The following is a 22590-nucleotide window of genomic DNA, read 5'->3' on the forward strand; positions in this document are numbered from 1 at the left end:
TGCAACCAGGATTCAGTTAAAAACATAAAATCTAGATTTGCAGACAAGATAAAATCATTTAAGATAAAAGTCTTACTTGACAGTGATCTCACATTGAAGAGAGCCATTTTAAATGAGTTTGTTCTGGGTGCTGGAGTTGGTGCAGTTGTCCTAATCCTTATAAGATTACTATTATTTCTGTGTGGGATGTGCACATTTCGGTTTACTGGTCTATGCGTGATGATGACAGGAATAGAAGTCTGTGGAACAGCGCTGGTAGCAGACGGCTTTAAGTGCCAGCAGGTGGAGACAGTTGTTTGAGGCAGTGAGGCAGAGATCTGTTCAGTGAGCGGTGGTGTGTCCAGGTGTGCTGCATGAATGATTAGTCATTCACGTAAATCATGTGTGGACCGCACCACCTGCTGTATGTGAGCAGCTAACATTTCTGAGCCCCGTTTGTTTGGGTGAAGTCCGTCTGTCTTAAAAAGAGACATTCTTTGCCAGAAAATATTAAATTTATCGATTCTGAAGACCGCGACCAACAGTGGGAATGGGACCAGAGATAGCCAAGTGTTGTGTTGAAGTAGCAGTAACAGACCTGAGAGAGGGGCTACCCGACGGTGCAGGCCTCCGGAGTGTCTGAGCACAGCCTCCTTCAGGATCCTACGTCGGGAAGCAGAGGTTTTTGACCGGGATGACGGCCGCCGATCAGGCCCAGTGGAGGAGATGCAACAGTGTCAGCAGGCACTATCCGCCGAAAGGGATCCGTGTCAGTGCGACTTGAAGCCGCAGGTGCATCCGCTGGATGGACCAGAGTGTCGTCAGACAGGGCTGCATAGCGGTTGGAGAGGCCGATGTGCGGAGGAGAGGCAGCCCAGGTTGACTGATGCTTTGGAGTCGAGCAGGAGGAAAGCCTTGGAAGGGTAGAGGGATCCCATAATACGGTGTCCTGGATGTTAGTGGTTGTGCTAAGAGAAACAATCTGTTTGGCTTGTACTGAAGCCACATCCATAAAGCCAGTCAGCAGGGAATCTTTCTCTCTGAGGTCCTCTGAAAGTCGTTGGATGTCTTCCATAAGGTCAGCAATCTTTTTGTTGGCTTTCTTAAGGAGTGTGCAGTCCTCAGGGGCAGAGTTATCTCGGCTAGCATAATGTTAGTCGCCGGAGCTTTGTTGTGGTCAGTAGCGTTGATAGTGTTTTTACGGCCATCTAGCTTAAAATCCATGTCGGATGACTACAATCCTTAACCCACATAAAACTCAAGTTAAAAACTTAAGTTAAATAAAAGGATATAAAAAATGTAACATAAAAGTGTGGATTAAAACTGGATAAAAGTCAAGTTTAAGACAGAGCTTCTGACAGGTAGCTACAGAATGCGCATTATGCAAGGAACTAATTAGTGTTAGTAAATACAGAATGCTTCAAAGCCATACACATACTGAATTATGTTCTGGTATGTTTTATATTTGAAATTGTCACCTACTGCCTGAGCTTTGTGTTACCGTTGACATAGCCTAAAAACATTTCCTCCATAAACTGATGCAGAAAAGGCAAGGCAATTGGTCCAAAAAAAAAATTCACGACAATGCAGGAAATTAAGTTGGGAGAGGGCCCCCAGAACTCCTGCCTAATTCATTGGCTCATCCATTGCTGAAGGAAAACCTACGCTATTGCTTATTATGAACTTTAATATTCCATACATTCTCTGGAATTAAAAGAAATACAGACTCTGGTTTGACACGTAGACTCTGGGGGAAGACTCCCCAAGGTTAGGTCAAAATTAAGGCTATCATGTCTGGAGGTTGGCAAATATCTTGAACACTGATTATTGACCTGGCTTTCAGCTACACATACACTGGCGGAACAGCCGCCAGGGGCAAATCGGGGTTCAGGATCTTGCCCAAGGAGATTTCGACACGCAAACAAGGGGAACCAGGGATTGAACCGCCGACCTTCCGATTAACGGCCAACCCGCTCTACCTCCTGAGCCACAGCCGCCCCAGTAGTGATGTGCGATACCACTTAATTCCTATCCGATCCAATACCAAGTAATACCCAGGCTGGTATTGCTGATACCGATACCAATACTGTTTGCATATTTTATTTCTAGTTTAATGTGACCTCCCCTCTCCCGTTTCTGTATTTATGAGCGAAATAAGGAGTAGGCTGTAGCCTTACCAATTCAAAATAATAGCTGCATAATGACAAGACATCAAACTACTGTCATATTCTTTAATTATAATGAAAATATCCTGCTCAGAACTGCTGCTTAATAACATCATCGTATTATTTTGACTTAATCTCAGATGTTTAGTGCAGTGTTGCCAAAGTATTTCACTGTCTTTGCACACACATCACACAGCAATATTATTACCTTCACAGCTAAAATACAGCCAGGCGTGCTTGCTTTTACAGTCGGCCAGAGTCAGTATTTAATCGTAGGAAATGTAAAGGGCTGCAGCAGCTCACTTCAAAGAAGCTCCGTCACAGAGCCTTAGCGCAAGCATGACTTTGACAGTCGGAAGGAAAAGTAGTTCCTATCAACTGAGTATAATTAGACCATCCTGGTGACAGTAACTTATGATAAAACACACACTCGCTCAAATTACTGAGTTTAGCGGGAACGTTGCAAGGAAGGTCGTTCAATCCGAAAACATTGCAAACCGTTTTGAGATTGAACCCCCATGGCTCCATCTAGGTAGCAAACATCCACTACAAGTTGAACATGACAACATTATGGAAAGCATCTCTACAGAGACAGACCTTTTGTATGAACAGTGGTAGCCTTTTTGTTTAACAATAAACAGCTACTACATCACTCGTGACTGCCACCAGACACTTGCAAAAAACGACTTTACCTTACAGATCATCGCCTACAGTCTGTCAAGGGTGTGAGCCAGTAAAGTAAACATGGTCCAGCCCTCATCATTAAGAAAATAGTGGGAGTACACTTCCATTTCAAGGCTTGCTATTCACTTTTTTAAGAGAGGAACTACATGAAACTAGATTCATCTTTCATCTTCATCTTCATCTTGAATTATCTGTGTCCTGAGGTTTTTGTTTGTGTTTGGTGCATACATTATTACTGTTTATTTTTATAATTACACCAACCCCACTGTGGTTACACAGGTAATTGAAAGAACCTCTCAGTGGACAGAAGAGCTATGGCTTTGAGGGGGATGATCAAGAAGCATTGTCCTAAGAGAGACGATTTGGACCCTCGAAAGTGGATGAGACAGGAGACAGTGAGGGGGTTTGTTGACTATATACGGAACAAGCACGCATACAATACGGGCAACAACAATGAAAACAAAGAGATAAGTGAGTATTTAAAAGGTGGAAAATAAATACATACTGTGGCTTAACAGAACATAAAAATTATAGAACATTATGTAGCATTATTTCATCTGGTTCAGGACTGAGCTTTTGAGTTTATACTGTTAAAGTTAATCATTAGTTTTTCACTCCGGTGTACTGACTGCATGCCCACAGCATGACAGTTTCTTTCCAAGAAACACACTATATTTGCACAAGGCTGAAACCTTAAACAGATACTCACTCATCTCAGTTTACCTTACAGTGTGTTCCTGTTGAAGTTGTGACTCAAATGCCATTTTAAACACCTTATACATGCTGTTATGTACATTAAAGTTTATATTTAATGTAAATAGTTATATGTAAACTTTTCCTGTCTGCTGTGTGGTGCAGTCTTTGATGCAGAGAAGCAGTTTATGGAAGCAGCTAAAAGTAATGACGTGGAGACCATGAAGACTCTTGGAAAAGGACTGAATGCCAATGCAATGAATGAGGTGGGTCTTCATAAAACAAACCCTCTATGTGCATCTCACTGCATTGTTTAATATAAAACTAACAGACTCAAAGGCTAATTGGATGTTACTGATTAAGTTGTTTGTCTCAGCATAATAGGACTGCCCTTCACTATGCAGTAGCTGGGAAAAACAAGGAAGCTGTGCAGTTTCTTGTGCAGCGCAGGGTCAAGGTGGACCAAAAAGACAAGGTGAGAGGGTCTGAAATGACTGCATTGGAAAACTTGAATCCCAGACAATAGCTTGTGTAATATTTAAGTAATCACAACTGCCATTTTGTGTTCTGTGTCTGACAGTACGGCGTGGCACCCATTCATTTGGCTGCCTGGTTTGGCAGTTTGGAGATCCTGAAATTATTAGTGAAGGCTGGGGCTGAACAGAAGGTTGAGAACGAGGTAACGAAGCAGCAAGTTTGTTCTACTGTTTCTCACTAACTGACAGAGCAAAATACCGAGAAATTGTGCCATTTGTCTTTTTATTTTGTGCAACAGTTCTAAAAGAAGCATAAGCAACACTGAGTCCTGATTAATTTTCATTATCCTGGATTTTTGAATCTAACATTTGTAAGCTTGTCTCATTACAAGCCTCAGTGCAGACCCTCCTTTTGTGTCCAAATCCAACTCTTTTTACACCTCAGGAAGGACTGAACATCATGCACTGTGCTGCTATCAACAACCACACTGAAATTGTAGAGTATATTGTTAATGACCTGCAGATGAAAGAACTAGACAAAGATGACCAGGTACTTGACACTAATTTTTGATTCCCTTTTGGACAAATTATTTAGAACTACCAAAAAACATGCCGTAAATTAACTTTCATATTTCAGTCAGGACACGGGGCATTTGCATTGGCAGCAGAGCATGGGTGTGTTCAAATGTTAGATATGCTGATGGATCCATACAACATGGCCACCATGAAGCCCAACAAGGTGTGTGTGGAATGCTTTTTTTTTGGTTTGTGTGCATCTATTTATAATACACGGCTATTCATGATCTTGTGTGTCTGAGAGCACATTGTTTTGTGTCACACCTGCAAGAAAGCTCAAAGTCAGACCCTCCTTGATGTGAGTTGTTTCCCTCCCTCTGCTCTTCCCAGAGAGGGGACACGCCCCTGCACTTAGCTGCCACAAACGGCCACTTGGATGCAGTCCAGCTGCTGCTGCAGCGCTTTGATACTCGGGATGAAGTCAATATGGTAGACAATCAAACATCCTCTCTATCACGGTTTGGTTTGTGACAGTGTGTGCTCAGTGGCTAATCCACCGCTGGATGGTGACTCCACTTTGGATTCATTAAGACGTGTACTGGTTACTATTATCTAACAAGGCAAACTGTGTTCTGGCTTGAACTTCAACTCTGACTGATAATTTATACTTGGTGCTTCTGGTCAAACATTCTTCTAACTGGGATTGAAGCCTAATGATGGACATGGTCATTACCGGTTATTAATTTAAATTGTTAAAAAGACTTCCCTGAAAAATTAGCATAAACCATTATCATATAATGTTTTGGCTATTAACTTACTGACGCTCATCTACTTGGTTATAGGCCTGAAAACATTTCTATATATGCTATAATGTTGTGAGTATAGTAATAAAAAGAATTTTCTGTGTTTGTTATGGTTATGTCGCACCACTATTTTTTGATGTATCTCCTGTATTGCAGGATGGTGAAACAGCTCTGTACCAGGCTGCAGACAAAGGCCAAGAAGAATGTGTCCGGGCCCTTCTGGAGGCTGGCTGTGACCCCAACATCCTCACAATGGTACAATAGGGCACTGTACTGACTTGAACATAGAAATCACTGACCTGGGGCCTATACTATGAAGCAAGTTTAACATACCCAGGATTTCTTTTCATTATCTGGCTTCATTAACCCTAAAAACCGAAATCAGGCTATGCGGTCACTGGTTATCAACTCTGTAAGTTAACCCGGGATGTCCAAATCCATCCATGAGCACGATCACTAAACGTTTGCAGTAGATGACCAATCGCAAACATGAACAAGTCCAATGGCAGTAGAGCGTCATATTTTACAAATGAAGAGCAAACTATAATATTTGACAAATATGACATAGTTAAATACATAATCCAGCCAACAGCAGCTGCCACTTGCAGGAATACAGAGAATCGCAGACAGTTTGCTTAAGTTAACAGGCGTAAGCTATACTATGAATGTGTTGCTTTGGTGTGTACTATTGGCATGTACTCGGTAGGTGTTGGCGTTTTGACATTAAAGGCCTCTGGAACTGAATAAGTGGTCGTTCATTTCACTTTCAAGAACTTTTCGTCACTTTTACGAACTTTCGTAAAAATATGATTAATTTAACACACTCAAATGTAGCAAACATTGTTTTGCTACATAACTTCATAAAGCAACAAAACGAGAACTCCATTCATGCCATAACAAGTGCCCGGATATTGGTTGAAAGACTGAATCTCAACATTTAGGCCACTGAAAAAAGTGGGTGCTACGTGACCGGTCTCAAGCTTAATTTAATAAAAATAATAATATTACCCAACTATAATATTCAGCCTAACATAAGAAATTTGAAACCCATTTATTTTAATCGCTGTGACAGGATGTGTGAAACGGACCTTCTACAGATGGTGATCTCATTTTCCGAGAGAACTGATTGGTCAGTAGGCTGATCTGTAGTGTTCATCTCTTATGTTGAACATAAGCTTTAGGGTTAACCCTGAAGTTACCTCGCTGATCTCAAATCCTGTTTCATAGTACAGGCCCAAGGTGTCATGTTGTTAATGTATTATTGAAAATATTTTAATGTGGTTAATCCTTTAGGCCGTAGCAAATTTTATGTGGTAAATATGCTTTTTGTACTGGCAGCATGCCTACAGCTGAACCTCCCTCTCTTGTAGGCCAAAGGCAGTGCTCTCCATTCAGTTTCAGAAAGAGGAGACACGTCTCTTGTCCAACTCCTCTTAGAGTACAAAGCCCACACAGACCTCAAGAATCAGGTAAGCATCACAAAAGCTAGGTGGCAGTAGTAGCCTACACTCTTTAAGTAAAGTTTTTGGTAAAACAGATCACACACACTCTGCCTCGATGTGTATTGTTGTAGTTTTACATATTTTCTCCTAAACTAATACTTTATTGTTTGGGCTCATGTTGTGTAACAAGATATTTTTGCTCTCAGAACCTAGAGGCTCCTCTCCACCTGGCAGTGAAGAACAGTCACATCCCTGTCATCCATTCTCTACTGACGGCCGGCTGCAACGTTGATGTCACTGATAAGGTATGATCAGTAAAATAAGACGTTAAACAAATTATAAATAAGAAAATAAATATTTTAGTTATTTAGAAAATGTTTTCTTGTATGTTTCATTGCACTGTCCTGTCCCATACCTTCAATGTTAGAGGTCCCAGACAGCTATGCATCTTGCTGCAGAGCTGGCCAGAATAGAAGTTGTGGAAATGCTTCTTAAATCCAGGGTGGACCTGACTCTCCGGGACAGGGTAAGAATTCTCACAAACTAGAGCTAACATAGAGTAGTTGCCACATAATTTAAATTACGCTCTTGTACTTTTTTCAGGATTTAAACTTGACCAACATCTGTTAGTCAGGCTATGTACAGGGCAACAAACTATATGATTAATTTAAGCCATAAAAGCAGTAGGAGACATTGAAACTGTAAGAAAAATCTATTTCTAAATTTGATACCGTGCAGTTCTAATTAAAGTTTGTGTATTTTGTTGAATTTGGAGTAGCAGGGTAAGACGGCTCTGGGTGTGGCAGTCAGAGCAGATGAGGTGATTATAGTGGACATGATCATCAAAGCAGAAAGACACTACGCTTGGAGGAAGGTGAATAATACTTTTTTTCATGTGTGCTATAATACGTTCTTGAGGCCTCAAAATCAATAATTGCATTCATGACAAATAATTCATTTCCTAACATCATAATCTAGATTAATTTAATCCCCCCTAATACTATTAAAGCATTTATAGTAAAAAAAGAAAAAAAAAAGAATCACAACCAAGAAACATTTGACAACCAATTTACCATCAATTTAATTAAGGGGATGCCTGATTCCCTTCTTGATTTTCATTTTGGCATTCATATTGCTCATCATGTGTTTGAGTGTGTCTTTCCAATAATGTCTTCCCATGCCCCTGTGCTCTCTGTGGCTTGTGGCCTTCATCAATCTGAGGATGTGATTTAATTACCTTTCAGGCCAACCCTGAGATTAATCAGAGTGTTCACAGCGAGTATCCACTAACGTTTAAACTCGACCACCGCTATGAGACAAAGCAGCTCCGTTCAATGACCTGGCACCTGGCGTACAAGCTCCTGAAACCAGGAGACTGGAAAAGACTGGCACAACACTGGGGCTTCACTAAGGAGCAAGTGTCGGCCATCGAGGAGCAGTGGACAGGTGCCAAAACTCACACTGACTAGACAGGCTTTTGACTGCGCATTTGACAACCCTCTGAAATACTATAAAATAAGCCTCTTGGAAACAAAAGGTTACAGATTAAATTCCCTGAATTTATGAGGGAAAACAGAATGCATATGCTTCCATAGAGACAATCTTTAGGCTACTTTTATTAGTTGAATTGTTGTCCTGACCGTACAGTACTGTGTGTTTGTTCACAGGTCAGCACAGCTATCAAGAGCATGGGAACAGGATGCTGCTGATCTGGCTGCACGGGGAGGAGTTGGCTCAGAAGTGCCCTGCTAGAGAACTCTACCAAGGCCTCATCCTCACAGGAAACAAGAAAGCTGCAGGTATGTTCAGTTAACAATCTTCCCAAAACAAATATGCTCAGGAATCTATAAACCTATAGCTGGGCTGCCTGGCGGTATGTGCTGAAATGTTATTACAGAAAATGTTCATTTGTTTTACAGATAAGATTCGGATGGAGGCAGAGAATGCCAGTAGTAAGAGCTGCAACATTTCATGAGGATTAACACTGCAAAATATGGACGGGCACAATTAACTTCATGTACATCATTTAATAATTTATTCTAAAAATAAAATTCTGATCATTAACATATGGCTTTGATTTAGTAAATTAAACAGCCTGCGGAGTTGAATGGTCAGCAACAAATATTTAAAATATGTGGTTTTACACATTATAGTACAGTCTCACCTGTGCATAATTTACAATTTGAAAGTAAAACATTTTCAGAGGAAAAAAACTGTCCTTTTTGTAATTCTAAACTATGTCCAGCTGCTGGTAATTAAAAATATTTACATGTGCAGTTCTAAACACCTGTGTTTATGTTGCACTTTTCTGAGAAAAATCCTATTGCTCAGGAAATTGTGCCTTTCACATTCATGAAAGGAAGCTCAAAAATAACAATCAAATGTTCATTTTAAATGTAGAAAGCAATGGCAGAGTCATACCAAGATCTTAATAAAATGGACTTGAAACTAATCCCAAGGTAACTATTTCTAGGATTTTTGCATAGGATGTGTTACATTTTCAATCTAGACTAGGTGAGAAACACTTTCTGGGAGATGTGTGTGTGGTCAATCAACTACTTTGATGGAGTGCACATGGCACGTGCTGGTGTGTGTTCTGGAGGAGCTTCTGCCTCCGGTGGAGCTCTGGGCCTGTTGGGAGGAGCGAGGAAACTTAGAAGCCGTGGCTTGACCGACCGTGAGCTGAAAAATTGAAAGACAAACAAAAGAAAATGTTCGTGTTATTTTTCAGCTTCACATGATACATACATATATACACATAACACATAGATAGTAATACAGCTAACAGGAGTGCTGCACACTTTCCTGTACCTGTGTAACAGGATGATGCCGTTCAACTATCACAGAGCTCATGGGCGGAGCCACTCCCATCACCTGGAGGTTGCTGCGTGCACCCTTACCAACGTCTGTACGTGCTGTGATGCGAGCCGTTACGGTCTTTGAGGACTTTTGTTGACTGGCTGTGACGACACGACCACTGACCTGAAATATCAAACATTATTACATCATGTAAAAATGTGATTGCCCCGGATAGAGTCTTCTTAAGAGACATTTTTTATTAAACTTGTCATTTTGTGTTGTTGGTCACCAACTGAAAATCATTTATTCAGTGATATAATATGTATCATATATAATTGCCATCATAGCCACACATAACTGTTTTGAAGGTGGACATTCTCATTAGTTGTAAGCACCAGAGTCAATAGATTGGTATGTCAAATACAAACCTGTTTGTGAGAACTTGTAGTGCCCCCAGGTGGGGCTGAGCTGTGCATCATTGTAGTGGGAGGAAGTACTTCTGCCCTGGACATTGGGGCCCCAGAGCCCATCTGAGGAAAAGAGAATCAGGAACAGGAGGGAGATTTAGAGGAAGTGAGTCATAAATGAGGCAAATAAATAAACAGACAGACGGAATTATAAAAGCAAAGTTAACATTACTTTGAGCATACTTCTGTTTTAGTAGCATCTACATGAGAACACTGAAGAGTGTGAATTTGCAGCAAAATAAGTTTAAATAAATTTAAATTGAAAGAAAAAGAATTATGAAAAATACAACCACATATTCCAAATTCTTTTATATGATGGACTGAATGATCAAACGAGAGATCTGAGAAGAAATTGAGCTATGTCACAGAAGAACTATGGTATCTAAATAAATGTATATTTTCATTAGAAAATGTCAGTGTCCCACCATATCTTCTGCTTCACTGTGGGAAGGATCCGGGCGGTCAAAGTGTACTGGGCTGAACCGTGTGGAAGAGATGGGATATGGTTGAAGCTGACCCAGTGTAGTAGAGCCAGGCTCATCCTGGGGAGGCAAAACATCTACAGAAAGAAAAACATATTCAGTCAGACTCTGGTACAGTATAACCCTGATGCAAGTTTGTTGTAGTTACAGAAAATTACTTATTTTAAAAGCTGAATGTTGGACCTGAGTTTACAATTGTTCTGAATCTAATCGCTCGATTAGGAAATCTAGATCCTTTGTGTTGGGAAGTGAATACCTTCATCCTCTCTTGCTTGTTTGAAGATCTGTCAGTACATTGTATATAAATTAATATTAATATCACTTAATATCAAGTGATTATTAATAAAGATAATAAAGATAAAATCAACTCTTGTTCAAAGCAAGAAAAAAGGATACTCAATTAACAGCCCAGTTTGACAGTAACATAATGAAATGCATTTCAGGATGCAAGATTCTGTTACAGACCATGCTGATCATGAACTGGAGGTTGCTCTGGCCATCCCTCTGTAGTATGGAACATGCCCAGAGCCTCCATATTGAGAGCACACACGCCCCTCATGAAGGCTTTCTTCATAGATTCCTCATAGCGCTCTCGCTCTAGTCGTAGTCTCTGAATCTCTGCCTGGGCCTTCTCTACAGCCTCACAGTGCTGCGGAGACAGGTAGCAGGTAGAGTAAAGAAAGACATCAGACATTTATCAGTTTATACGTGACTGACTCCTTGTTCATTTTCTTGCTTTCAATCTTAGGCCTTTGTGTTGCACTCTGTAACAATGTTAATAACAGGGTTTTACCCAAATTAAACTTGATTTCGTTCTTCCAGTCACACCTTCTCAATCTCAACATACTCGCTCTGCAGTGATTTCACTGCAATCTATTAATCAAGTTTAGTGTGGCTACCGGTATTTTTCACTGACGCAATTTATAACAATTCACCGAAGAGTCCTTCGAAAAATACATGTAAGAAATTAATAAATCATGGTAACCAGTGGTGCTTTGGATCTGCCTCACAGGGCTCAAATCTGTAAATATACAATATCTTACTGACTACAGTGTTCTGTGGTAAAACACCTCAATGAGTTTCATGTGCAGGTCCTTCACCCACTTATTCACCTCTGACAGCTTGGCCTCATACTCTGTAGACAGGCGGGAGCAGACCTCTTCAGCCCTTGCACGGCAAGCCCGCTCCACCTTGACCTTCCAGTGTTTCTGGATCAGAGAGTGCCAGCCTAACCACACCTTCTTCTTCAGCTGCAAATTGTAGTGCTGTTGCGCTGCTTGAGCAGCATGAGCCTGGCAGGGAACCACAAGACCATGAAAATATTCAGAAGGACATAATTACACCTATAATTCATTCTTATGCAGGTGCATACATTTTCTCTTGTGCTGTACTTTCTATGTCATGGTTTAGGGAAAAATATGAGTTATCCACAATGTTTTCCAGTTTAAAATATGGCAACAATATGAGCTATAGCCACACACACACACACACAGAGTCAGATATGTACAGTTTGTGTACAAATATGGCATGTGCAAGATCATTGATAGTGATGTATAGGTCTGAAACCATGCAGATAATACTCATTTGCATAACCATTAAACTACACTGACAGTAATCTAGCAATGTTAACATACATTCACTACCAGTAATTTTACAGTCATGTCATTCTTAACATCTTTACACAAATGTTGTATAAAGGACCAGGTAAATATGCTCATTGCATTAAAAACAACAAATAATAACAAATAGGGTTTCAACCTGTGGGAAACACCACAGTGTCATCAGTGTACCTCTTCTCTGGCCTCGGTGTGCTTAAGTCTCCAGTGGGTGAATGTTCTCATCTTTTCAAGCTTTTCTTTTTGTCTGTCCAACACCTGGCTCAGGTTCACAATTACCTGAGGAAGAACCCATCACAAAATAAGCCGTCAGTCTAAAAAGCAGACTAGGTGCTAATCTTTTTCTTTCGAGTGCTAAAAGCGGCATAAGAATGAGAGACAGAATGTGCAAGTGAGCAAAAGATAGAGATATGGGGCTGATAGCTTAGACATACCGTACATTAGGCCTACCCAGTCCTACACTAAAACTTCCACAACAATGGAAATTACTGGGGAATTAAATCTCAGTCTGGTACAGAAGCCATGTCCGACCAACGAGCACATCATGTACTGAAGAAAGCACATAAATACATAGTTACCTCATCTTTTCTCTGGTTGGAAGTCTCGTAGGTGTGTAGCAGCTCCTTCAGACTGTCTAGCTCTGACTTTAGGCCAGCTGTCTGTGCTGCATATCTTTCTCTTTCCTTCCTTATCTCCAGCTTGTGTTGCTCCTTGAAAGCCACTTTCCACTTCCTGAGCTCAGTCAGTACATTTGACTAATTAGGGAATAAAGAGTGGGATAGTCAAAGTGTGCTCATTATACTACTTTAGTAAATATGTACTATATATGGACATACACACATAACTTCAGTTTTTAACTTAGATAAACAGGTGTGCTTGAGGTTTTGTCATAGACAACAACTGCAAAATACACGAACCTGGTAGATTTAATCTTTAGTCTAGTCTAGCACATTTGATTTACAGTTCTAATGTGCAGACACTCACAAGCAATTCTATCAGTCAAGAGAACAGAAAGAGTCTCAACATCTTCTACTACAGTCGTTCTTCACTGCCTTTTCCTAGGTCAAACTCTTCTCCTTTATCAGCACCACTTTGCAGGTGATTGGTTGTCATCTGCCCTCCATGAATGAGCTGTACAACATTTGAAGAAAAGGGCAGGAAGGACACCCACGTCCAGGCACACACCTCCTCCAAAATCAGAGACACAATTAAAAGGTCGCTGGTGCCATGAGGAGAGCTGTCATCCTTTTCAACAAGCCTTCCTGAGACTCCAATACTTTACATTTCCTTATAATCTCTGAACTCAGTCACCATTGCTTATGTACATTGTCCACAGTATTTCTTGCTTTTAATCTACCTTAGTCTGTCTAATTGCATGAATATGGGAATTTGGGAAATGTCAAAATAAACCTACAACATGTACAGTATGACCTATGCAGTTTCAAAATTACATATGATCTGAAACATGCAGTGTCAGCGACATTAATATAAACTAAAAGGATATATATATATATATTTTTTTTTTTTTAGGACAAACACATTTGGTTTTTTTCCAACACACACTATTTTAGATTTTATAAATGAAGCACCACTAAACACACAAAATTTTGTATTCCAGAAACGGTATTATTTGCCTTATAGACTGCTGTTCAAAGCCACAATTAATGCTCTGTTGACATTGTACCACAGATCTGACCACTTCTGCAAAACTCTTAATTATGACTAAAATACATATTTTTCATAAAAAATGAGCAATATGGTTACATAATGTCAATGTATCAAGAATAAATCTGCCAGCCTGGGCTACTTTACTGCAAACTGCTTGAGCTCAAATGTTATATTATAGTGTGTGTGCACGTGTGTGTGTATATAAATGTAAGTAGTTATTATTCAGCTATGTCAGAGCCCTATATATAGTCATAAAACATTATCTGTGGTCAGATTTCAAGCACAAAGCAAATAAGTAAATTGATTGACTGTGGATGGAGAGTTATACAGTATGAAGTAGCAGACTAACCTTCAGGTTGTTGCTCCATGTGTCCAGAAGGTTTTCCATCTTGCTTATGTTCTCCTCTGAGATAAACATCTCTGTCACAGCAGACTCGAGAGGGTCTGGGCTATTTGGCCTAGACCTATCAGCTGCCGCTTGTAACCTGTCAGAGGGAGGATTTGAGAGCATGGACGCCCTACTAGATGAGCGACGAGCTATCTCCTCGGCTGGAAGGAAAAAGAAAAGAAGAGAAACACGGACAGATGGGATATCAATAGAAAATGAGGAAAAATTGCAACGGGATGGTCTCATAATATCTAAGCTAATTTGATAGTTAAATAAATGTATACAATTTGATATCAGACCTTTACCATGAGAGGCTCTTGAGTGTATGGAGGGCTCAATGATCAAGGGAGAGGCCTGTGATAATCTCACACTCCTGCTAGAATGCCTCCCGTCTTTAGCTTCAGTGGCAGTATCTGACAGAATACAGGAGAGATGAGAAAAAAAAGTCAGAGAGAGAGGCACAATGGAAAATAGATAAAAAGGGAAATAGGTGTTAACCTGGATAAATTAGGCACAATTTAAAGGTAAAAATAAAATGTAAAAGTCAGAAAACAAAGACAGCTTAAGAACAAAAATGATGGCCAGAATGCTGAGTAGGACGAGCATGGCTTCTCGTCCAGGAATGCATTTATGTCAATATCTTAATTAAATTCTGCAGGGGGAAGAGAAAGCCTGCACTCTAAAGAGCGGTACTGGCAGAGTACCAGGAGATCATTACCAATCGCCCATCTGCTTTCTACATCCTGTGCACTACTCCATGACAGTTAAAGCACTAAACCTCCAATGAGAGTTTCAGCTGGAGCTGGAGGAGAGAGATACTGATAGACTGTTTAAGATGTGGGTATCGTAGGGGAAAGAGATACAGGGTACAATCTGACAGACTATTATCATATGCATCTTGCCTAGACTGGTTTACAGGCTGAAAATATAAGACTGATAAACACACACTACATTTTTTCCATGTTGTGATGCCAAATCCTTTTTGACAGCTGATCATTTGATGGGGGCTCAAGTTGTATTTCTGTCAGAAAGGCTTAGTGAAATTTGTGTGAATGTGTCTTGCATACAAGAGGATTCCAAGATACCTGCTGGGCGCTGTGATTTTGTGTCATCTTTTCTCTGGGAAGTCTGACCTTCTGCAGACAGATGTGAGGTGCTCAGCCGCTGCAAGTGAGCACTGGTGAGTTTCTCAAGCTTAGGGGTGACCACAGCATAGCGGAGGAGCTCCTCATACTCATCCTGTTGATCCATAAACAGTATAAAAAATTTTATTATAAAAAGACCAGTGTCTTTTGTCTATCGATAGATATTTAGATTTTCATAGTTTCGTAGTAGTAGTAGCTATTGTTTATATTGGTTATGTTAACATTAGTCATCTTTGTTAATTTTAAGCTCCTAATCCTACTTTTATTAGGATAAGCAACACACACAACTTAATATGTAGTATTTTATCGTGCAGGGCAACGTTGCCGTCAATGGTAATGAGTTAAAATTACTACCGTAATCCCCTTCCCCCTTCCTCCGCCACCCACCCCCGCACCGCCACTTTAGTTTTACAATACAATGGGCAATTCTTATAGACATTTTGGGTGTGTTTACCTTTGTTTTCAATAAGTGGTTTGGATTATTGATTGTGTTTGTGTAAAACTTGTGACTGTTTGACTGCATGCGTTGCTTGCCCTAACCAATTCCCTCTGAAGATGTGCTACACAATTTTGCTGTGTCCCTGATCTGAACGATGTGACTAAAGCATAAAGGCTCATAAATTGTGAATGTATTTTATTTATTTTTTCACCTGAAGCTCAGAGGAGACAGAGCTGCCCGGATCGGAGTCCTTGGGCAGAACAGGACTGGTTGGTTCCTCTTCGTCTGAGGACATCTAGACAAAAGATATATACAGTTGCAATGGTCTTAGTTTAAGCAAACACTGCCAACAGTTAGCAATGCCTCATGTGTAAGTCATATGTTTTAATGTGGTTTATACTGAAGTATTTATATATTAACATGTATATAAATCTTGTAGGCTATCTAAAATGTTTGTCTTTGGGACAAATGATAACGCTTATCAAGATTTTATACAGCAGAATTGTTTTTTCCACATGGTAGTTTAGTACCAACTGTTACTGTATATCCAGGACACAAGGGACTAAACTAGTTATAGAATATAGGGTAAAAAGAAGCTATATGAAAGTGGCCAAGTACAAAAAACTATTTCAGAATATTTTCTAATTTGTGTCTTGTGTGTACAGTTTTAAATGGCTTGGTCCCTCTTCCATGACTGTGTTTACTTTCATTCAGAGAACTCTATAAAATATCTTCTCTAAGAGATTGTACTGTGCACTTTCGTCAGCTTTTGTGAAATCCACAGTTTAGTGGGATGTACTATCAGCCAACATAAAAAGTCCAGTGAAAAATCTGCTAAAAGCTCTTCAACTCTGTAACCATTGATTATTTTATTTTGTATACAACTATCTTTGTTTTTAATGTTCTAACATATACTTGTTGTTGACAAAATGTGTGTATGTGTGTGTGTGATGTCCAACACTTGTTATAATAATAGACTGTATATAAAAAGGTTATAATGTGACTTCTTCTGTTTGTTTATTGTTGTTCTATCACTGTGTGAATGTTTTAATTGTGACCTGCCAAGGTAACGTACTGCATATGAAAATAAGCTTTAAGCCATCTCTGGTACAACACAATACAATGAATCAATAAGATAAAAATGATAGAAAAAACTTTTGTTCATATAACGTCACAAAACGTGCAAACTGTAACGTTAAGTTAACTAACTTAAATTTTGCAATACATTTGATATTGTTCTTTGTTAACAAAAATGTAAAGTTGTAACGTTAATTAACGTTAAGCTAAACACACCACCACCGAAAATCTTAAACTGCCTAACTAACAGTCTAACTTTCTGTAGGCTAACGGTACAGTTAAGTTAACGCCGATAGCTTTAACGTTAATTTACAATTTACAAAACAGGGACGCTTCTGTTTTTACACACAGCTCTCTGAAGCAATTAGTGCTGTTTTACAGTTTCTACGAGATAACGTACCTACACAGATAATACATGTTTAAAAAATGTTTACCTGGTTTATATATCTATGCAGGCCTCTACACTTCTCCGTTCAACTGAGTTATTCCGTCAGTTGGAAAATGCTTGCTTTGCCGTTTCAAACCGATTGACTCTTAAACAACAAACTCTATGATTGGCTGCTGTTTCCAAGCACCATTTTAAATCCTCTCTGATTGGTTACAATGTTTCCGTGGTAACGGTAAGCGGAACAACGCAGAGCTCAGCTGCGGTGCCCACTACAGTACAAATTAAAAGCTAGTGTTTTTTACTGTTATTTTGACAGCACACCTTATAAATTTTACATGTATCCTGACAGTCTGCATCATGGTACGTATGGTTTCCCTGCCCACGATAAGCCGACGACTGTTCACACATCGCCTCGCTAACGTTATTCTCTCAGCGTCAAATTAATTCACACCTAATTAATTAATTCTTGAAAGATCCTAGATTTACATAGCAATGTGTAAATGGCTACGCTGTTAGTTTGTGTTTTGATAATCCCATGAAAGTCACAATGAAGAAGTTATTTCCGGCAAACAGTTTGTTGGCAATTCTGCCCATTCAAGAAACAAACATGGTTTCCCAACTGCGTTTCATCAGTCTGTCACGCTGCATAGAGCTTAACTGGGCTGTCATAAGGAAGCAAACTTACCTGTCGTAAGGTATACGTCCTTGGGGAAGACCACCGCCCTGTGGCCATTTTTCTGTTGTTCACTTGGGCAAAACAAACTGAATTGCAGCAATTTCTTAACCTCCTGCAGACCTAAGCTTAACAGTATTATGTGACACATATGTGGGATAGGCCTAACGGCTTGGCAGTCCTGGCTGAGACAGACTCTAGAGGGCAGAGACATATGGTCCCTCTCAGCTGTGGCAGAGCTGCAAGCAGTGCTGTTGGACCAGAGCCCTCTCACCACCTGGCTAAGTGCTGAGCGTACTTCTCTGTCCAAAGGTGTCCTGTCAGTATTGTCATAAGACCTGTAGGCTGACTTTGAAGGGGGGGCGGGGCGGGTGAATTGTTACATTGGGGATGGTGCAATCTCCCCAAAACAGCAGTTTGACAGATGATCACAAAGGTGTTGAGGTATGACTGGTGAATTAAGCATTCAGTCTATTACATTTTATGTCAAATATATATTATAAATAAACAGAATGTTTACTTAGTGCAAGCAAGGCCAGGCAAAGACACCCCTCAGCACACACGCACATTTTATTATTACATGTCTTGACAGTTATGCAGGCTATGAATTTGAACCAGAATTGTGAGGCACAGAGGATAATCCTTGCTGCTCTGTGGGGAATGGAGGATTGACAAAGAGTCGTAGCTCCTACAGATGACTTATTTCCATTTCAGAGCAGACGATTCACATGTTTCGGCGATGCATTCATCACAGTTTCTCTTTAAATGAGATTTTTTTGTCATCCCAACTTGGGTTGTTAGTTTCACTCTTTGTGGAAATACAGTACATAATAGCCAAATGTTAGTGCCCAGCCTCTTCTTCTGGCTTAGAAATGAGTTTACAGTCGGTTTCTCTCAGTTTCTCTTGAATCATCCTTAACATTTGCAAAACAGTAAGTGTATTTCTTGAAACAGGTAGTACAAACAGCACAACACAGTGGTTTATCTGAAAAAGCCTGGGACCTGCTCAAAATCCTTAGTCTATATCGCTCAAAATTAAATCTTTATGTCAGTGAACATGTCAGTGCCATCGGAATGACAAATCCTTTTGTCATTGTTTATGAACAAGTTAGTCAAAATGTTTAGCCATGTTGTCAACATAACAGTGTAGTCTGTAAGTACACTGAACAAAATTATAAACGCAACACTTTTGTTTTTGCCCCCATTCATCCCATGGTCCATACGAAACAACATTTCGTTCAGCTATATACTTGTGTGCAAAGAATGACAATAAAGTTTGACTTCATTTAACTTTCATTTTTGATGTGTTCGTGTTCAACCATTTTGCATGTTTCGACTTATGCATTGAACTTGTGCATAGATCTTTTGGGGGGTAAGACAATTATACAGAGAACTGGTATAATACATTGTGATCAGCATGACATAAGCAATTGATAATGTAGGAAACAGCTAATAATTGTACATAATCATTTGCATCAGAGTGTCAAAGCATTTGCAATTTGTTCAAAATAATGAGAAATATCTTTTATGATGTGCACAAGTGAATAGATAATGTGGAGGTTGAACAATTAGTTTTGAGAATTTCAATTCTGATCTGAGAAATGTACCAAAGTGACTGAGATAAACTGTAAGATACAGACTGACGACAGAGACATTCACCCACTCTGTATAATGTTTTCCTTTTGCTGCAGACAAAGGTAATAACCTACTGTTGGTAGTGGTCGGATTAAAGCCAGTATTACTGCCTCAAACCCTTCTATAGATCCCTTTTGTACATTTCACCTTCCTTTCAGCAAAAGAAATGCACCCTGGCTCGTGTGTTGAAATGGGATTCAGCTCACATTCTTCTCTCGTAGCCTGTTCAATCTGTTCCAGGACAATAATCACAATCCATTTGACTTTCTTCCCCCTGGTATTTTAGCTCAGGTACGTTAGACTATTCGGGACCTTGCGATGGTAGACAGAACAGAAATGAGGAAATAATGTTCTGTACTGATACAAGTTGACTTTGTTAAGGAACTTTTTCTTACAGTGCATTTCACACTGTATTTTGAGTTAAACAGATTCAAAGAAAGGGTGTTAAGTGTTTTGTGTATGTCATTTAATCTTTGTCAATCCAGTTGTGAAACTAGATTACAAAGTTGGTGTAAAATTGTTTCTGCCCTTGATCGATCTTTGGTCAGACGTGTTTACAGACGGCCATAATTCCTGAAGACAACAGCTAATGTGCTGTCATCAATCGTAATGTTATCAAGCTATTTTTCTCTCATATGAGACAATGATGACCTCTCATTGAACACAATGTTGCCAGAACTCATCTCAGAGTTATTCATAGCTGCCTGCTGTTTTCATATTAGTTTTCATTACATTTTGATGGACCAGGACTTCCCCCTTAGGCCACTCTAATCCATCACATCTCTCTATCAGTGACACCAGTGTCCTTTCGTTTTGCTTTCAGAAAGCTTAGGTACCAAATTCACCAGCACTTGCAAATACACAATGGCTGCATTGTTCACACTCAGATAAGTATTAAGTATTGACCACCAGGTAACAGACACCACTGCTTCCTTATTTCTGTCATTCTGTAACATATACATGTACTACATAAAATGCTGACTCCAGCATACAGCGGTCAGCCATATGAGTCCAGATGAGTTTGGAGACTGAGAGGAAAGACTGAGGTTAAATCAGTTAGCTTGAACTTCAATCTCCACAAGGCAGAAACAATTACCATCAGCGTCCACATCCGTTTGTTATGATCTAGATGATGATAAGCAGCACACAGTTGTTCCAGTCTACCTCCACCTCTCTAGTCATTTCTTAGGGAAAACTGGCACGGCAGGTACTACATCCATTTTAGATCTCAAGGCAGTAATATACATGACAAAAGGAAATTTTAAAAAAGGAGTTTAATGCTGTAATGCACTACAATTTATATATTTGTTTATGTGTATTCAAACATTTTGTAATGGTCATACAACAGTGCAATGGTTTTGTGTTTGGTTGATTAGAACCACAAACAATACAGTGTGTTTTGTATGTCATAGTCAAGTGTGATGTAAATTGCAGATGTCTAAATATAACATACAGTACATAGAGTATACATCTTAGTATATAAATTTGTCTGATAAGAGCAACATGTATTACAGTAATGTGACACAGGGCTACATGGGATCACTTCTTATTCTATCTTCTCACTTTCTTATCACCTACCACCAATAATATCAGGCTACTTTTACTGAATGCGACATGAGAATTAACATTAGCTTTACAGTTATTCTTCATGCATGTCAGTATCCAAACTGCAAGCTCTTCACTGTAGTAGAAAGACACAGAAATTCACAAGCATATTTGTTGCTTGTGCGCATGCTTATTTGACAACAAAGAGAAGAACCTTACAAGAAACAAGAAAAGAGAGAGAGGGAAAGTGTTGGCATGCGCAGTGGACTGTGTGTGTGTGTGTGTGTGTGTGTGTGTGTGTGACGGCCATTCTGCTGTCCCGTACATTAAGCTAAGTGCTCCTCAGCTCTCCAGCAGTAGTAAATGGGGTCTTATGGCTTGAGGGGGGCTTGTCTCCCAATTCTGAATCAAAAGCAGAGAGTGTCCCAAGCCCCAGGTCACTGCTTCTGTGAATCATCAAATTCAGAGGATAAAGATAGATGCCTTTCCCTTTGTTTAGGTGTGTGCGCTTTTGTGTTGTGTGTGTGTTTGTGCACACTGTTTGCATCATTTAAAATCCTGTTCAGTATCCTTTGTGGTGAATATGATGCACAACCAGTGTCAAAGCCATGTCTCTGTGTTTAAACTCAGGAAGCAAATGCACAACCAGGCTGCACTCTTCACTGAATTTCCTACATGTTAAGCATTTTAACGTGGAGCTATTCAGATTTGGTTTTTTTTCTAAAAATGAGAATAAAGAATCAGATGAACAGGGTGTAATACATCAAAGAGCTTGCTGGTAGTCATTTCCGCAGTGGACCGAGTCTCACTGGTAATGCTGGTATAGTAGTTTGAGGGCTTTAATGATGTGAATACTGAAAAGCTGAATGTCCCTGTGCTTGCATCAGTCCGTCATCTCTTTTCCCCCCTTCCCTCACTTTCTCTAGGAACCACTCGCAGGTTTCAGAGGTGTCAGGATCTGACATAGCAGGCACACTGGCAGTCACTTTCTCACACTTCATCTAAAGAGCCTACTTATCTCTAAGAGCCTGTGTTAGGTTATGCAATTATTGTAACAGGATTGTATAATCTTTGTGTGGTATTCGCCAATAGTGTTACTCCCTCTGTTGTCATTCTTTCTGTGCTTAAACTGCATTTGAAAATCAAGGGCTTTGCTTTCTACACAGGCTACTTTATGTTGTTGCGTTAAGCTCATTAGAGTGTAAACGAGGAACACAATATTACACCATTAGCAAAAATAATTCTGTTAACATAATACCTGAACCATAAATGTGAACCACAAGCTGTAAACAGATATAGATTGTCAGAGGTGGCACACTAGGACTGCATATTTCACATACAGGTTGAATCATTATACCAACAAATACTCCTGGGGTAAGAGATGATGTAAGGTCTATACTCCAGTATATAACCCTTCTTCCATTGTGTTGTCTGTTCCATTAAAGCCGTCTCATTAACAGTGACAGAGTGAACTTTGACTGCAATCTAGATTCATAGAACCAATGTTATA

General features: G+C 39.7%; 2 protein-coding genes across 5 annotated transcripts; one reads left to right on the forward strand and one right to left on the reverse strand.

The window, feature by feature from the left end:
- The first annotated feature begins 3082 nt into the window (after positions 1 to 3082).
- LOC119892157 (ankyrin repeat and death domain-containing protein 1B-like) lies at positions 3083 to 8822 on the forward strand. Of its 2 annotated transcripts, XM_038704283.1 has the most exons (15): positions 3083 to 3299; positions 3687 to 3787; positions 3898 to 3996; positions 4102 to 4200; positions 4443 to 4547; positions 4635 to 4736; positions 4904 to 5002; positions 5473 to 5571; positions 6687 to 6785; positions 6965 to 7063; positions 7186 to 7284; positions 7537 to 7632; positions 8003 to 8204; positions 8426 to 8557; positions 8678 to 8822. In XM_038704283.1, the coding sequence occupies exons 1-15, from the start codon at positions 3143 to 3145 to the stop codon at positions 8731 to 8733; spliced, it is 1644 nt and encodes a 547-aa protein (XP_038560211.1). In that variant the 5' UTR covers positions 3083 to 3142; the 3' UTR covers positions 8734 to 8822. The 2 variants fall into 2 exon arrangements, with proteins under 2 accessions (XP_038560211.1, XP_038560212.1); XM_038704284.1 differs by lacking the exon at positions 3083 to 3299 and having other exon boundaries at positions 3549 to 3787; positions 3906 to 3996.
- On the reverse strand, positions 8771 to 18105 carry poc5 (POC5 centriolar protein homolog (Chlamydomonas)). 3 transcript variants are annotated; one of them, XM_038704281.1, is made up of 13 exons: positions 17913 to 18105; positions 15974 to 16057; positions 15264 to 15417; positions 14484 to 14591; positions 14140 to 14339; positions 12701 to 12877; positions 12297 to 12401; positions 11619 to 11798; positions 10972 to 11155; positions 10450 to 10583; positions 9986 to 10087; positions 9570 to 9740; positions 8771 to 9440 (listed from the first exon to the last, which is right to left on the reverse strand). In XM_038704281.1, exons 1-13 carry the CDS (start codon positions 17958 to 17960, stop codon positions 9306 to 9308), a joined length of 1782 nt encoding a protein of 593 aa, XP_038560209.1. In that variant the 5' UTR covers positions 17961 to 18105; the 3' UTR covers positions 8771 to 9305. The 3 variants fall into 3 exon arrangements, with proteins under 3 accessions (XP_038560209.1, XP_038560208.1, XP_038560210.1); XM_038704280.1 differs by having other exon boundaries at positions 14478 to 14591; XM_038704282.1 differs by lacking the exon at positions 17913 to 18105 and adding an exon at positions 17274 to 17361 and having other exon boundaries at positions 14478 to 14591.
- Positions 18106 to 22590: the final 4485 nt, after the last annotated feature.

This window comes from Micropterus salmoides, unplaced genomic scaffold, assembly GCF_014851395.1.
Source record: "Micropterus salmoides isolate LMB-PRFRI ecotype aquatic unplaced genomic scaffold, ASM1485139v1 Ms_hic_scaffold_7, whole genome shotgun sequence".
In the NCBI taxonomy this organism is placed as follows: Eukaryota; Metazoa; Chordata; class Actinopteri; order Centrarchiformes; family Centrarchidae; genus Micropterus; species Micropterus salmoides.